Raw genomic sequence first — 16735 nt, forward strand, 5'->3', positions numbered from 1 at the left:
AAACGCATTGCTCTATTCCTTTTGCCTTATGTGTTACAGCTCCAGTTGTGTTAGCTTTCCCTGACTATTGCTCCTCAGATTGTGTTAGTCTATGGCGGCCCCTGGGGTGCAGCACAGAGGCTTACTGAATGAAAAACAATGTTTCAACCACATCTACTGATAAATGGAAGCAAAGCAAATCAATAACCCATCAGAGCCCAAGATCTGCAGAGAGATTGGTCAGATGATATACCACAATGCACCTCTGCTGGGTCATAATTCCTTCAGTGGGGACAAACTGTGTTCTGCAACTGTGATTATTTATTGCAGTGGTAGAAAACACAGGGGAAAAAAACATTATTGTAAATTCAAGGACACTGATAATAGGTTTAGTTCTTGTTGTTGTACTGGTTTGATGGCTCATTTGAGTAATTAGTTGTATGTAATTATACAATAAGTATTGGTTCTTAACGTGTCACAACCTGTGAATGGGTCACAGGTCTAAATGCATATGGTGTCACGATCGGTGGTTGCAATGAATGGAGATAATCAAGCAATTCACCAAACAAGGTTACAGTCTGGAAATCACTAGGAGAAATATAGCACAACCACGTAAACTAAGGCGTATACAACATCAAACCAAGAACTGAAGGCTTAAATACACAAGAGAGGCTAATCAACAGAACAGGGAACAAGTGCGTTCCCTCAGATCGACATATCTATCCGTATAAAATAATGTACTATTGTTTTTATTTACACACATTATTTTATATACAGCATAGACTTCTATTGTCTTTATGTACAGCTAGTTATTTGTTATAAATACTATATTACCTAATCCTAACAGGAAACTTTGTGTTTAAAAAAATAAAACAATTAAATGTATACTGTTCTTACAAATGAGGATGTCCCCAAATGGAGGTTTTGGAAGGTTTTGTTAAATTTAGCTAACTTGTGAGTGCAAATTAGCCCCCAAAATATGGTTGAGTAGACACACACACACACACACACACACACACACACACACACACACACACACACACACACACACACACACACACACACACACACACACACACACACACACACTCACACACACACACACACAGAGGGACACACTGTTTTTGAAGTAAACACACAAAGTTAAGAATATTATTATTATTATATAAATATATTATATTGAATATTCTAAATAAATACTCTTAACTTTGAAGTCAAAAACCATGTGTCCAATCAAACTGTAAGGTATCTTATTCTATCATTGATGGGTGAGTTTACATGTACTCATCTTGGGAAATCTTGAGACTGAGCAAAACTCTGCAAAGGTAAAAGAAATATGAATAAATTGTAAGGACATCTTTGTATAGTTTCATGTGATAATCAATTATGCTTTGTATTGTTGGTCTTAGCCCCCACTTGATAAAATAAAATCTCCCCTGAGGCAAAAAAAAACAAAAAAACGTTGGGAAACCCTGCCATGAATAAAATGTATTTATCAACATATTTAATCCAAATCAATTGATTTGCAAGGTTAAATCTCTCTGCATTTTTTCTCTTGTTGAATCTGAAGCTGTGAACTGGTTGCCCCCACCCAAAAACAAATCATAAAGTGCAGTGGAGTGCATCATCCCTTCCTCGCCCTCTATGTGTCTGCCCCACCCCTCTCATCCCTGCTTCTGCCATCTCCCGCCCACCTGACTTCCCCTCGTCCAATCAGAGCAGGGCTACCGTATACATGAGCAAGCACTGCCTCCTCAGCGCAAACCGCAGTCACTTCTTTCTCCTCACTCTATCCGCATCTCAACAGTCTCTCCCTCTCTCTCTCAAAACATACCTCCTCTGTTCATTTATTTCACTCTCCCTCACTCTCTCCCTCTCTCTCCCCTCCCTCTTGGATCTCTGCCTAGCTACTGCTCTCCCTGTCCGTTCCCCTCCATCCCTCCTTCAGCCACTCTGTGTCTGTCTCGTGGATCCTCCCTTCTCCTCTCTGAAGCTGTCACTGTCTCGTGTGTGGAAACATGTCAACCGTTCTGGATGTGGAGCAGAATGCATGCACTGGAAATGCAGTGGTGAGTGTGTGTGTGTGTGTGTATGTGTGTGTGTGTGTGTGTGTAAGAGAGACCACAACCGACAGCCGAGGCTGATTCCTACTGTTTTAGCCCTGGTATCCTCCTATGTTCTAGCAGAAATGTTTGTATGTGCATGCATGTTGTGGTTGATGTGTGAGCCAGTAAATGTGATTCTTTCCAGTGAGGGATGTATGTTTTCTTGCATTAGTCATGCGAGTCATGCGCCTCTCTGCTTGTTTACCTTACCACAGATTAAACCAGTCAGAGACTAAACTGTTACAAAGATCTTCAGTTTAGGAGCTTCAAATGTAAATGATTTACACTCAAATGATATGTTGCTGCAGTCGAGGGATTGTCAAGTAAATTTTTGTGGATTTAAATATGGCACACGTCCATATAAGATCAGCAAACGGTCTAATAGGTCAAGCAAATCAAGGACATTTGATTTGGAGCACTTAAATGCGCTTGTATTACTGGCAGGGTGTGGTTGAGTATACACTGTGTGTGTTTCTAGGAATGGATATGGATGGCGTGTACTAATATCTGTGTGTGTGTGTGTGTGTGTGTAATAGTTATCTGCCGTCAAGTTTGTGCTGTGTAATGGCTCCCGGGCTTGTGGTCTGTGATTGATGCTATTAGCTTTAGGAGTGGGGGTGGGGGGCAAGGCTGGGACTGTTGCCTTGTATTCATTCATATACCTTGGCTTAGCCTCTGTTTCCCAAGAGAGAGCTGCTTTGATTGTCCTTTTGCCATTTTTGAATGTTTGCATGCAAGGATGTAACCACATATTCGGGATACAAGGGCACTATTTAAGTCGACCATTAAAAAAAGTGAGTCCAATAGTAATTTGATTATTTTGTAAATGTGTCCACTTGCGTTTGTTGTTGTTATGGCACGGTTTGAATGTAAGAAACATCTCACGATTTGGAATTTGTGTTTTGGATGCTCCCACCAGGCTTCTTGACTAGCTTAACCAGCAACATACTTGAATTTCTCCAGAAAGAATAGGCTGGTTGATCAGCGTTTCTTTATTGTGAACAGCAGGTTGCAGACGTTGCAGTGCTCCCTAGTCGATCCTGATTTTTTTCCTTTTGAAGAGCACAGAGAGGAAGATGATGCAAACATTTGATATCAGATCATATTATAGGGTGTTTATGGGCTTTAATGAATATAATGCAGAGTTTAGATCACCTTCTACAGCTTATTGTAGACCTAGTCAGGAATCATGATGACCCATCACTATTTGTCCCAATGCATTATTTTTCTTTTTTTCAGGCTCATTCCTATTCTGCCCCTCTTTCCAGACTCTCCCACACTCTCTAGACCCACATGCAGAGTATAAATGTGTGTATGTTTGTGCCTGAAAGATTGAGAGTGTGTTTGGCAGAGCGAACAGGAGAGACTTTTTTAAATGTTACATTTCAGACTCTCCCACTCTCTGGCCTTGATCTCTCTCGTCCCTGAGAGCTGAAAACATTCGGACACGTTCCAATGCAACCAAATTTAAAGCCAAGCACCAGACATTTGTTCAATCAACATGCCTAGCTGCAAGCGCTACTTAATTGACCCTTCGCAAAGACCCGCCCCCCTTAGTTACTGTCGCTATGTCCGACAAGCTACGCCGCTCTCACGCACACACCATGTTCTCACGCAGTGAAAAATACATCGCGGATCAGAGAGGAGACTGACAATACGCTGACAGACAGGACAGACCAGGTTACTTTTCGGTTACTTTTGATATTAAACACATTAAACAAGGACGCACCTTTCAAATTTGGTCATTTAAAAAAAAAATTTAAACAATAAATACCGTTTTGTGGCTCTTTAATGTGTCTGACAGATCGCTGTAGAGCCTCAGTTAAAGCTGCTCGTGAACCGATCATCTCTTCCTTCTAGTTCATTTATAGCATCAAATAAACATGAATGAACAAAAGAAGGAATGTTGTTTTAACCGCGGAAAGGCGTCAGTATATTCAGTTTTTTTCAAGTTCAAATCCTCCAATGTTAATCTACAAACTCTCCTGACTGCTTTGTCGGACAAAATGGCGGATGGCGAAGTATGATTGGTCAGATCACCTGTCAATCAAGCTCCCTGCGAAGGGTCAATTATACCTATTTTTGATCTCACCCTGCCCAGCACAGAGATGCAAGTATTACCCTATAAAATAGTTTATTGAGCACAGTTTTTCTCCATATTGATGTATTTGCTATTGAAAATAAACTTGAATAACAGCAGGTTGTTTTTAGTTATATCTCAGCCGTGAATCTTGATTTGCTGCCTGCTAGTTGGTTGAAGTGGTATTAGGGGGCGGGACATTCTCTAAAGACCATTTGATTGGACAAAATCTGTGTAGTGCAGGATGTCATCAATATTTTTGGCTTGTTTTCCTCTAAGAAGGACTATACATATTGCTTATATCTGCATAAATCTACATTTTGTCAGTGTTTGAAGTCATGATTAAAGTATAGTGAGTGACCAATCTTTTGTAAAGTAAATCCGAGTGAAATGGATTATCAGAAAAGAAAAAAAATGTAGAGCATGGACTTGATTTTTATCTTTCGGTCGTTGATTGGCTGAATGGGGCAGGGTTTATATATATATATATATATATATATATATATATATATATATATATATTACCAGAGAGAAGTCTGTCGTTTCACCGGAAGATCCAGTTATGATATTAATTTAAAAGTTACAAGATCAGTTTTATTAATCATTCACAATAGCATATTGGTGAATTTCCATTTAATGTCAACTTCAGCATATAAGATGGCCCCAAAGCTAGAAAGGTATTAGCAAATAATAGCCAGTCACAATATTGTGACTCTTATACACACAAAATGCTTCAGTGTAGAAGCTAATTTTTTTCCTTACCTCAGGACTCCTGTGTCCCTCTGCTGTGACTCATTCTATAATTGATGGAGAGGAAGCTTTGATGCGCAGAATCTCTCTCTCTCTCTCTCTCTCTCTCTCTCTCTCTCTCTCTCTCTCTCTCTCTCTCTCTCTCTCTCTCTCTCTCTCTCTCTCTCTCTCTCTATATATATATATATACACAGACACACACATACACACACACTTATAGTCCAACCTTGTTATATCAGTATACGTATACATCACTGAACATGAAATGATGAAACTCTATCCAGGACATTAGCTGGTCCTCCTTCAATACAAGGCCCAGGACAACATTCCCAGTTTTCCCTCTTGACTTCAGGCCTTTCTCCTTCTGGTGATATATAGATTGAATAGAATACAACATTCAAATAATTCTAATTTTATGTCAGCCGATATTGATCTGAAACTTTCTGTCCCATCATTAATCTCTTTATTAGTTCTTCTCCTGTTGAGGAATCTCTCTGCTCTCTTAGGCATATGACGGCTCCATCTTGGTTTATTCCAGTTGGGTTTGAAGGGTCATATCACATCACAGTCGGGTCCTCGTTGCTCCATATGGTTAGGACATCACAGTCTGGATAGACTGACACTTAAACCGATCAGTTGGTTAGCTTTGTATTTGTATCAGGGTTATATGAAATGGACTCTTTGATATAATAGACCAGCTTGCTGTAAAAATAGCAGAAAATGTGTAGACTTTGTTATGAGAATTTCTATCCATACAAATTATGATGTACAGGTTCTAGTTGACTTGCTACTATTCTCAGGAGCTGCATAGAGCAGCCATTTAGATTGTAACTGGTGATTTCAGCCATTTTTGCTTTCCAGTTTTATGTGCAATATGAATCTGACAGTTCTGTGAATGTTAAGACTCAAAGCTCAAAGCACTCTCTCTGTTACTCATGAGGGCTGCAGTGCGTTACAATTCTGCAAAGTCATACTCTCAGGGTGATGCTTTTGTTCTGCAGCCGCTCCCAGTGATGGCTCGGAAGCATCCGCACAGCGTCCACATTGATAGTTTTGATTTTACCAGAGAAAGTATTTCTGTTTAGAGGTTATCTTATCATATAGACTAAAGTTTGGTGTTGGTAAGATTTTTTTTTTTTAATGTTTTTGAAAGTCTCATGCTCGCCAAGCCTGCATTCATTTAATCCAAAAATGCAGTAAAACAGTGATATTGGTAAATATTATCACAATTTAAAATGACTGTTTTCCAGTTGTATATATTTTATATGAAATGTAATTAAATGTATGTAATTTATGAAAGACATGATCTCATTATGATTGTAACATTATACTGTCTTTAATGAATCCTTGATTATATTCTTTAAGTATAAATTTCTTTTTTTTAAAAATCTTATTGAGCCCAAACTTTTGACGTTAGTGTAGTTTGTGTGTATGTTTGCCCTCGTATTGAGGATAAGTAACTACTATATTGCAGCACTAATTGGGCTCTTGGAAGAATGCTTTATAGATTTTGGCTTTCTTCCTAAACAGATTTGGATAATGATGACTGGAGTTAAATTAAAGTACAAGAAGTTCACGGTTCATCCTTTCAACATTTATGTATATTTATTTTTATTAAAACATTAGATCTCTGGATTTAGATCACTTACATAAATCTAATGGATTTAATCTTGTCATTGAATATGAATCACTGGATAAATTCATATGATAATTTCACTAATCTTCTTGAATGCCCAGGTATTCTTCAAAATTAATCATAAGCCTAAATCAGTGTATAATGCAATTAAAAACGTTTCAAATTCTAAGCATTTCTAAGGCACACACCCATAATGCAACAGTACTGATGTGCAATTTTCTGTCCAGCTGCTTGGCCTTCCCTCTAGATCTTTCTATTGATCCTGCAGCCTCTCTGAGACTCTCATGGGAGATATCACTTACTACACAAATACATTCTTTCTGAAAGTAGCAGCACCAACACTTCACTCAGGATTCATGAGCAGCCTGACAAAATTTTTGAGGAGAGATTTTATTGCCTGTATTTGACTTGTTTTTTGTGGCAGGAGCATGACATTGAGACGCCCCATGGTGTGCTCCATGTGACCATGAGAGGCAGCCCTAAAGGCAACCGCCCTGTCATTCTCACCTACCATGACATCGGCCTCAACCGTATGTGGAAAAAATTAAATGACAGACAAATTGTATACTCGTCGGAAATCTGAGTATGATGATGACGTTGGTGTTTTGGTTGGTTTTCAGACAAGTCCTGCTTCAACACCCTGTTTAACTTTGAGGACATGATGGAGATCACTCAGCACTTTGCCGTCGTGCACGTGGACGCCCCTGGCCAGCAGGAGGCAGCACCCCCCTTTCCCACAGGGTGAGTGGCACGTCCCAACAGCCAATGAGGCAATACTGCCATTATTTACATTGTCAAAATGTAATTACAAAACCCTGTGATCTTGAAAAACAATTTACTGATTTGCAAGAATTTCGAAGCATTCAAAATGTATGTTAACTTGCAATCTGCAAATGAGTGGAAAAATATTTTGTCAAATATGAATGTAATTTTTTTTAACACAAGTAAAGAAGTTTACATAAAGAACACTTTTTCTTTTCTTTTTTTTTTTACAAAGTATGCTGTTTGAATGTAGTAAAACACTCACAGATGTAGCAGAAAACATCTGGCTCATGTTTGCATTTTCTTCTGTCATTGGCCATAATTCTAACTTGAAATCATGATTAGGCATAAAATAATATCATATCTGTGAAAATCAGCTGAGAATTGAACAAAGAGTTCTAACCTGGCAACAATATTTCTGGTGATTAAGGGATAGTACAAGACGTCTTCACCTTTACAAATGGTTGTTGTAAGCAAAAATGCTATGAAATGCACAACATATTTTGTGAGAAACTGTGGCGTGCAAACAGTTTAAGTACAGTAAGTACAAGTACAAGAAAGTAGTAAGTACAAGTAACAAGTATTGGATTTCAAATATGATGCAGAGTTTTGTTATTTATTAGTTCCATTCCCTTGGTTAAAATTGGTTGGTTATATTCCCATTGATTATATAATTGTCATTTTCTGTCTTTGTTGCTCTTCAGGTACCAGTACCCTACCATGGATGAGCTGGCAGAGATGTTATCCTCAGTCCTGACTCAGCTGAAGTGAGTAACAAAGTCCAGCTGGTCCATTAGTAAGGAATTACTCCCTACCACATCAATCAGTGAGGTCTGTATGTGAAGACAGACAGAACAGGACATCACTGCATCTGTAGGACTGTTTGAGTGAATTACAATATTTCTCTGTAGGGAGCACTGATGAAACTTTTGAAAATGACACAGCATGTGTATGTATCCGTTTGCAGGGTGAACAGCGTGATTGGCATTGGTGTGGGAGCAGGTGCATACATCTTAAGCCGCTTTGCTGTGAGTTCTCTGACATTTTTCTGCTTTTCATTTCACTTTCATTTTATTGTCTTAAAACATTGTCTGTGCCTTTCTCTCTGTCTAGCTCAATCTTTCTTTCTTTATAATGGTATTGAATATCCTAAATTAGCATTCTGTTTGCGTACGGAATACTGAATTGCCTCCCAAACCCGTCGGTGTAACCACAGCAACATTTTTGTGTCTCTTAGCTGTAAACAAGTAACATGGATGCCAACAGTTCAACCCGTTTGGTGTTATCTGTTTTTATCTAAAAGAAATAATAGCAACTGGAGATGTATTAGTGATTGAAACATTTTAAACTCTCTGTGGATTTTAATGTGGCTGTAAAATAACAATTTGCAAGTTAAGTACCCCTGCATGAATCAACAAGATTTTTTTTTCCTGCTGTCTCATGTCAAGTTCAAATTTTACCTTCCCTGCAACATTTTGACTGGCCCGTTATAAATATTTTTCATTGGAAGTATAAAACAAATCTATTTAAAAAAAAAAACGTTTCTTTAAAACAACCATTTACAACTAATAATTAATTGGTTTTTTAATCTAATTAATTAAATTAATAATATTAAATTTACAAAAATAACTTCTACATAATGTACCACTTTAAACTTCATAAACACAAGATTTTGTACATGTGTTATATGCTTTGTCATTATTTTTAGTTTTTTTAATATTTCTATATATTTTTATTATTTTAGTTTTTTAGAATTTTTTTTTAGTTTAGTATTAGTTTTTCAACTAATAATAGTAACAATAAAACACTTTAATTATGCTGCATATTAAACTGCGGTGTGTACATCCCTTTATCAAACAGCTATATCACATATTTTTATATCATCCCCACCTGCCCTTTTAGTCAAAATAGTGCTTCAAAAGCTGCATTGCCCCCAGAGGCTCTGTATGCAGGACTGGTATTATACTGCCTGCACTGCTGCCTCAAGCATCTGAGGCTATTGATCAAAGTCTAAATATCTTTGACGCACTCACAAGCCTGATATATTCAGCATTTCTTTTATGCAAAACAACCCATAATACATCCCTTCCCCTCCCTCTTTTCTCATTCACGCATCGCTAAGTGCCCTGTGTGATTGTCCTGTGCTGTGCTCTCTCATCCTCTCTTCATATGTGTGTGCATAGACTGGCACACTGAAAGATTAATGTCACTGACTCAGCAGCAGCAGAGACTTCTGAAGGAAGATGCTTTAAGTTCAGCTGCTAAAAGCTCCTCCTCTGCCATGACTACATGCATTTTTAAATCACTCTCCCCTCATTAAAGAGGACCCTAATTCCCTAATTTCCTTTGCTCTGTCTGCAGCTGATTCAGCCGTCCCTGGTAGAGGGGCTGGTTTTGATCAATGTGGACCCCTGCGCTGAGGGCTGGATAGACTGGGCTGCTTCCAAGGTGAGTATACACTTTGATCAAACAGATGGTGATTATATATATTATATATATGGCGATCAGCTGTGCTTCCGGTCTCCCTGTAGTCTTAGGTGTTTTACATTAGAAATGACTGTTTATTGCTCAATGCACATCTGCAGTCCTCATGCCTCCCTGCAGCAGGTCTATGGCATGTTTACACAGGTGATCAGGGACCCTGGGCATCTTTCTCCTGGTCTTTTTCAGAATCAGTAGGAAGGTCTCTTTAGTGTTCTAAATTATTGGAATTATGACATTAATTTTCTTCCACCTGTAAACTGTCGCCCCTGGTTTCACAGAATAAGCTTAAGCCTAGTTCCAGACTAAAATGCATGTTTGAGCTGTTTTAATTTTAAGCGACTTTAAAATATCAGCGCCATTGTTTTGTCTCGAAATGTTTTTTTCCCTAAGAAACGATTATAAAAGCTACTTAAATGCCCTAATTAAACTAAAGCCTAGTCCTGGCTTAATCTAAGCCCTGTCTGTGAAACTTGGCTTCAGTGTCTTAAGGACTGTACCACAGGCGCAGCATTATGTTTATATTTTATTACTTTCATAGTATTATCCATATCCGTATTATTCAAATTTTTTTTTCTAGCTCACTGGGTGGACTAGCAATCTAGTGGACACCGTGATGTATCATCATTTCAGCACTGTGAGTAAACCCCAACAATCCTTCCCATAATGCTTTGTGAGCAAAATTGAGAGCTACCTGGCTTTTATTTATCTTTAAACGTAATGTTTTTTATTTATTATTCTGATAAATTAGGAGGAGCTGACTGACAACCAAGAACTGATTCAGACGTACCGCCTGCACATTGCCCAGGACATCAACCAGGACAACTTGGGCTTTTTCTGTGGCTCATACAATGCGCAAGTTACTGTTTATTAAAGAGATCTTTAATCTTTAGTCTGTATTGGTCATTACTTATGCTGACAAACTTTCTAAACCTTCTCTTTGTTTGAACAGGCGTCAAGACCTTGGAATCGAGAGGCCAGTTGCTGGTCTCAATGAGAACACAGTGAAAACGCTGATGTAAGCTTTTATTTTATTTGATTACAGGTCTTTTGATTGGTTTATTTTTTTGTGTAATTGTTTTTATTTTTTTGTCTATCAATTTTCACCACTGTCTGTCCCTGTACAGATGCCCTACTCTTCTGGTGGTTGGAGACACTTCCCCTGCTGTGGAGGCTGTGGTAAGTTTGGAAGTGCAAGTGTCATTTTTTTCCCCTTTTGTTGCTGTACCCATTACTTGAAAACTAATTAATTATTTTATATTACAGGTTGAATGCAACTCTAGGTTAAATCCAACAAAGACCACCTTGCTGAAGGTAAGACAACATGGGTATTTTGCAAAGCCCTAACTCTTAATCTTCAAGTCCAGCATTTAACTCGTTTAACTTTTTGCTCTCAAGTGGTACATTGTGAACTACGTGTATTTCAAAGTGTTATTTGTATCTCTTTATTTATTTTTTACATTATTTGAATTCTCTCTCTCTATGACAGATGGCTGACTGTGGCGGTCTGCCTCAGGTTGTTCAGGTTAGTCCTGATCTTTTAATTCTTGATATTGAACACCATATTAAACACCTCCGCCCCTGCTGTTATCTTCACCGATGTTCAAATGTTCATTGTGTAATATAAATGTGTAATCCTATTTAAATGAATTCTAATCTCCCAACAGCCTGGAAAGTTGGCCGAAGCGTTCAAATACTTTGTACAAGGAATGGGATACAGTGAGTATTTTTATCCATTTACCTCAGCGTTTCACATATTCTAACCTGTGAATGTATCTTCAGTGAAGTTAGTTTAATCTGCAGAGCAATCTGGGACAGCTTTCTCCGTAAACATGCATCTGTTTATCTGCGTTTCTGAGACACTGGCCTATGCTGATTATCAATTCAGCACAACACTATGACTAATGGCCGTCTTTTATTAAGACAAATCCGGCTCAGGGAGTCTGTCTTGGTTTCTTTTCTCCTTTCTTTTTACCGCACACAACTCACCATGACTTCCCACACACCCTGTGTTTTGATTAGTTTTCCTTCCAAACTACATACGTGCACGAAATAGCAATGTCCTCTGAATGAGCCCTCCCCACATTTTGGTTGACAGGTTTGGGCGCACCAGTATTGTGCTTAATGTGCTGCCAGCGGTCTGTGTGAAAAAATGTCACCCCCTCTCTGACCTCTTACCTCCCCCTCCAAAGATACTTGCTGTTTCATTTCTGCACTGTTGTATAGTCTTTGTTGCAAACAGGCAGGAATTTACATGTCAGGAGTCGGACCAAAGCTGTGATTTTTCAAGAGCATAATACTTTGTAACATTCATCCCAGACTTTAAATTAAGCCATCAAAGCTCTAGAGAGTTTTTAAAGGGGGTCACACCATGAGGAATCTAATTGCTAAATCTTAGCTAAATCTTGAGATTGAAGAGAATATTGTACTATAAAAACATACTTTGAACATTCAAACAGGACTAAAAAGAGCTTTTTTTTTATTATGGGGTGACAGTCATTTATCTGGAGGTCACAGACCGTGAAAAGATGACTGGAAGTTAGAGTGAAATTGGATAATGGTAATGAAGAACTTCATTGTGAATATCAGGGAAAATTATTAAATAATAAAAAAAATGCTTAGATGCCAAAAAGATTCATAATTATTAAAGAGCATTACTGCGTCCCAATTTGCATACTATCCATCCTAAATAAAATTAGAATTAGTGTGTCCCAAATCATAGTGTTGAAATGACCCCAAAGATGCCCAGATAGTATATTATTTCCCTAAACCCATTGTCCATTAAATGAGGCTTCGATAAGAAATACAAACACTAATAAAAAAAATTTAAAACTAAAAACATGGCGGATGTGCGAGACATCACTTAAGTGGAGAGGGGTTTTACTCATGATTAACAATCAGTATCCTGATGAAAAAATATTTATTCAAAGTCATCCACATTATATTTCATCTGCAACAAAACTTTGTGATCATTTATAAAGGGTACATTTGGTCATTAACTTTCAAAAGCATCATTATACAAACACATGAGGAGAGTTCTCCGCATGAAAGACCCATGACTGGTAGATCAACGTGCTACTACATTTCTCTCTGATACGATAGTAAATTAAATTAAATTGAATGTGGAGGATTTTAACTGTGACAAAATGATTGACACGGCAGTTTAAACGTTGACAGGATGCATGTAATTAAGCAACAGAGTGGTCCTTAAAGACGAAGTAGTATGTCCCAAAGCTTTCCTACTCTTCTGCTACACACTCAAAAGTATTTCCTTTTTCTTCACAAAAACAGTACATATTTTAGGGCGTAGTATAAGTAGGCGAATTGGGACGCAGCACATGTTTTTTGCCTCTTGGCGCCCTCTGTAGGTGAGGAGCCATAAATGAAGCATTAGGCTCAGCTCATGTCACTGCAGAAATAGGATCTGCGATTTAAGACCCTGTAGAAAGGCCACTGAAACACAGCTGTAGATACCTGCAAGGTTTACAGTGGTAATTAGTAGGGTTGAGGTTGTAACTCCCAAGGTTACATTTTAAAATGCAGCCGTCCCCGACCACAGTCAGTATCTAGCCTGTAGATACAAATTAACAAAATATGAAATACTTCACACACTTTTCTTTTTATACCAAAACCTGTACAGATATCTTATTGTTCTGTCTATCTGTCTCCCCTCAACATTTGCAAACAGTTCCTCATGTTTTGCTCAGCCACCTGAGCACTGAATCAGGTACCCGGGTGTGATCCAACAGTTACAGTATTTTGACTGGTGTTTAGATGCTTGCATGGTTCACCCCTGTTTCTTGTGTTTAGACATATTTGCATGTAGATATTTGACATGGTATTATTTAGTGGTTGACCGAAATGGGTTTTTCAATTTTGTGTTCTTTATTATTATATATATATTATTTATACAATATTATTTATTTATGTTTGTAGTTTATTTTCCACAATTTTTCAGAATGTATGTGTTGGTTTTTAGTTTTGCTTGAATCTGTCTTTGCACTGTTTGGTAGATCTACATTTCGTCAGAAATGCCTCTGTGTGCACATTTATACTCTATGTGGACAGACACAAGACGAATTTGTGATAATCTATTATTACATTCTCGGTTTGGTTTCCTTTTTGCATGATGCTTGTTCTTTCTGTTTACTTGCAATTACCCCCGATTCTACTGAAGACTGAAATAATCACATTCTCATATCTCACTCTCACAGTACCAGCTGCTGGCATGACCCGTCTGTCTCGATCCCGGTCCTCCTCCTCCAGCATTACATCCATGGACGGCTCACGCAGCCGCAACCTGAACAGCCCTCTGGACGGGCCCAACTCTGGAGTCCTGGACAACCAGGCCAGGCCACAAACCATGGAGGTCTCCTGCTAAAGAATCTGCTCTCTGCTGTCCTTTCACCCCTCACCTCCTGTTATTTGTGTCCTAGATACCTACATGTTTCTAATGCCTTAAATAGTGAGGCAGGGGAGGCTCGAATGAAATGTATTATATACTGAAGGTATGCATAATGGATATATACAGATGTTACTATATGCTAGCCACATTTTCAGTCATAAAAGCAGATCAAATTAAAGACTAATTTATATATTTACACATGAAGGGTCTTCCATCACGCATTTTATTTTAATTTTTTTAATCACGGTTTGCGTTACATGGAATTAATTCCACCTCTTTTATGAGCCATTCTCACGTTAAGGAAAACACATGCATTAAAAAAACACTTTTTTATGTTTTATGGTGTGACCTGTGACCTTTCCTGTGCTCTTATCGTGCTACACTGTGTGCTATTGTTTAATTTGTTATGTCTTACAAATGTGTTTTGTTGTTGAATACACTTTCCTGTTCATCATAAGAATGTAATGAATGTTCAGTAACTGACTTTTGTTGTATTTATATTAAAAAACTCTAATGGGTTATACTGAAAACCATCAACTATTAGAAAACAAACAGTTGAAATGACTCATCAGACAAAAGAAGTGGAATCTCATTCTTTATTTTCATTTTAATAATTGTTTCTTTTTATGTTTTAAAAAGTTACATTAAGCCATCACCCTTTTAAATATTCAAAACAAAAGTAGCATGGACTTAGTTTGATATAAAATCATGTTTTTCTTTTGTACATTAATCCCTAACCATTTTTTAACATAATAATTCTTAAGCAAAACATGAATTGATGTACACATGGAATGACAGCTGTATAAGAGTATGAAATAATCTGTCTGACAAAGTCACTGTCCACTGATTCTCAATTAAATAAAGTTAGATCATGGAAAATAACACTATTCATGCATTTTTTCCTTAGATGTTTATAACTGCTATTCTTTTGCTTTCAGAATAGTATATTATTTTCTGAACCACTCAAAAAACAACCTCTCAAGGGTATGCCTATAAGAGACGGAAGATCAAATCGCAATGTTTCCGACCACACATGTACTTTTTTTGCCCCTCAAGTCAAGCAGTACTTCTCAGGTTGTGGTTACACTATTTTTACCAGTCTCTGTTCAAACTATTGAAATGTTAGAAACCCAAAGTTATCACGTACACACAAAATTACATGAATGATATAGCATTTGCTTAACTTTCACATAGACCTATATGTACAATCTATATGTCTATATCCATTCTATGTAATTATTGTAACTGAATAGGCACTGCGTCTTGCACACTTAGTCTCTTTACAACATTCAATCTGACTGTTGTATGATTTATGGATCTGTAAAGTTTATTGGCACAGGAAATCTCATTTGCATGTTGGTTAGTTCACCACAACTCCTACTCAACAGAACACAGAAGTCAATTCACACGCACAAACGTCGTGCACTCATCTAGTGATGGTGGGATCCCTATAGTGGGTGCTCTTTATCATATGGCCTTCCGCTATTTTTGACGTAGACCTACTATTATTTTTATATTTTGTAATTTTAGCATTTTTGTACACGGAGTTGAAACAGAGCGGAGTAAGTATGTATATCAGTCTGGTTAAATGTTTATCTGTCTGTCTCTTGAACCATCGATTCCAAAAAAGAAACTTTATTCTTCAGTCTGTCTGTTTTTATATCAAATGAATCAATAATATTGTGTAATTGAATTTTTGAGTAGTGTTCTTTCTTCAGTTGTGTTTTCAGTTTGGATTCTGTCATAAAATCAGAAAATGGTGATAAAATAACGATGGGGTGTCTAACAAGCAGACTGTGGCGTCTATCTGGTGCTCACAGACTGGAGGATCCCGTATTGATGTCTGATGGGTTTTTGAGTATGATATTGGTGTCAAACACCTCTAACTCAGTTAGATTTTACTCTTTACTAAATATTTTATCAGTCATGTTGTGTATAATTATCCCTCAACTGTGTCTCTTTTACTTAAGCTGCAGGAAATAACATGCACATGGCAGTGGCTTTATGCAACTTTTCACACCACAGGTCTGATGTACATAGTATATTTTTAGGAGACAGACTGAACATTATATCAGAGTAAGTAAAGATTGTTTTTTGACATAAATGCATGTAAGCCTGTGCTAAAATAAATTCAGAATGGGTTTGTTTCTGTTACAGAGATGATGACATGTTGAGGGTTAGTTCTACATCAACTGGCACAGAGTTTTTCATTCCTCACACATACATTTCCAGAGTGCACAATCGGTCAGTCATGTTCAAACTATTTTAAAAAACATTCCTTATTTCCAAAAAGAAAAGAAAAAAATACAAATGCTAAAAACATTTTAAACTTTCTGTTCTTATGGGAGTCTGTCCTGCATGGGTCCCTTTCTCTCTCTCCCCCATGTGTTGCTTTTCTACCATTGCGTCTATCATAAAAATGGTGAAAAAGAAATACATGGACAAGGAGAGTGTTATGTGATGTCATCAGATCATAATTAGGGAGTGGATTTAATCATACCACGTGATCGCTGCTGATTAGGTGATTTTGAAAAAAG

General features: G+C 37.6%; 1 protein-coding gene across 6 annotated transcripts in view; it reads left to right on the top strand.

Annotated features, from left to right (window-relative positions):
* The window catches only part of ndrg3a (ndrg family member 3a), a 33442-nt gene extending 18362 nt beyond the window's left edge, over positions 1-15080 (top strand). For 2 of the 6 annotated variants that reach the window (XM_077203475.1, XM_077203476.1), the window contains exons 4-17: positions 6975-7080; positions 7171-7291; positions 8017-8079; positions 8280-8340; positions 9674-9760; positions 10374-10430; positions 10545-10648; positions 10746-10811; positions 10921-10972; positions 11060-11107; positions 11283-11318; positions 11461-11512; positions 13482-13520; positions 14008-15080. In XM_077203475.1, coding sequence (XP_077059590.1) covers positions 6975-7080; positions 7171-7291; positions 8017-8079; positions 8280-8340; positions 9674-9760; positions 10374-10430; positions 10545-10648; positions 10746-10811; positions 10921-10972; positions 11060-11107; positions 11283-11318; positions 11461-11512; positions 13482-13520; positions 14008-14174 — 1059 coding nt within the window. In that variant the 3' untranslated portion in view covers positions 14175-15080. Of the gene's footprint in view, positions 1-1686; positions 2049-6974; positions 7081-7170; positions 7292-8016; positions 8080-8279; positions 8341-9673; positions 9761-10373; positions 10431-10544; positions 10649-10745; positions 10812-10920; positions 10973-11059; positions 11108-11282; positions 11319-11460; positions 11513-13481; positions 13521-14007 lie in introns of those variants that run through there. The other 4 variants (XM_077203477.1, XM_077203478.1, XM_077203479.1 and 1 more) reach the window with 3 other exon arrangements.
* Positions 15081-16735: the final 1655 nt, after the last annotated feature.

This window comes from Siphateles boraxobius, unplaced genomic scaffold (assembly GCF_051911475.1).
Source record: "Siphateles boraxobius isolate OS27281-9 unplaced genomic scaffold, OSU_SipBor_1 5, whole genome shotgun sequence".
NCBI lineage: Eukaryota > Metazoa > Chordata > Actinopteri > Cypriniformes > Leuciscidae > Siphateles > Siphateles boraxobius.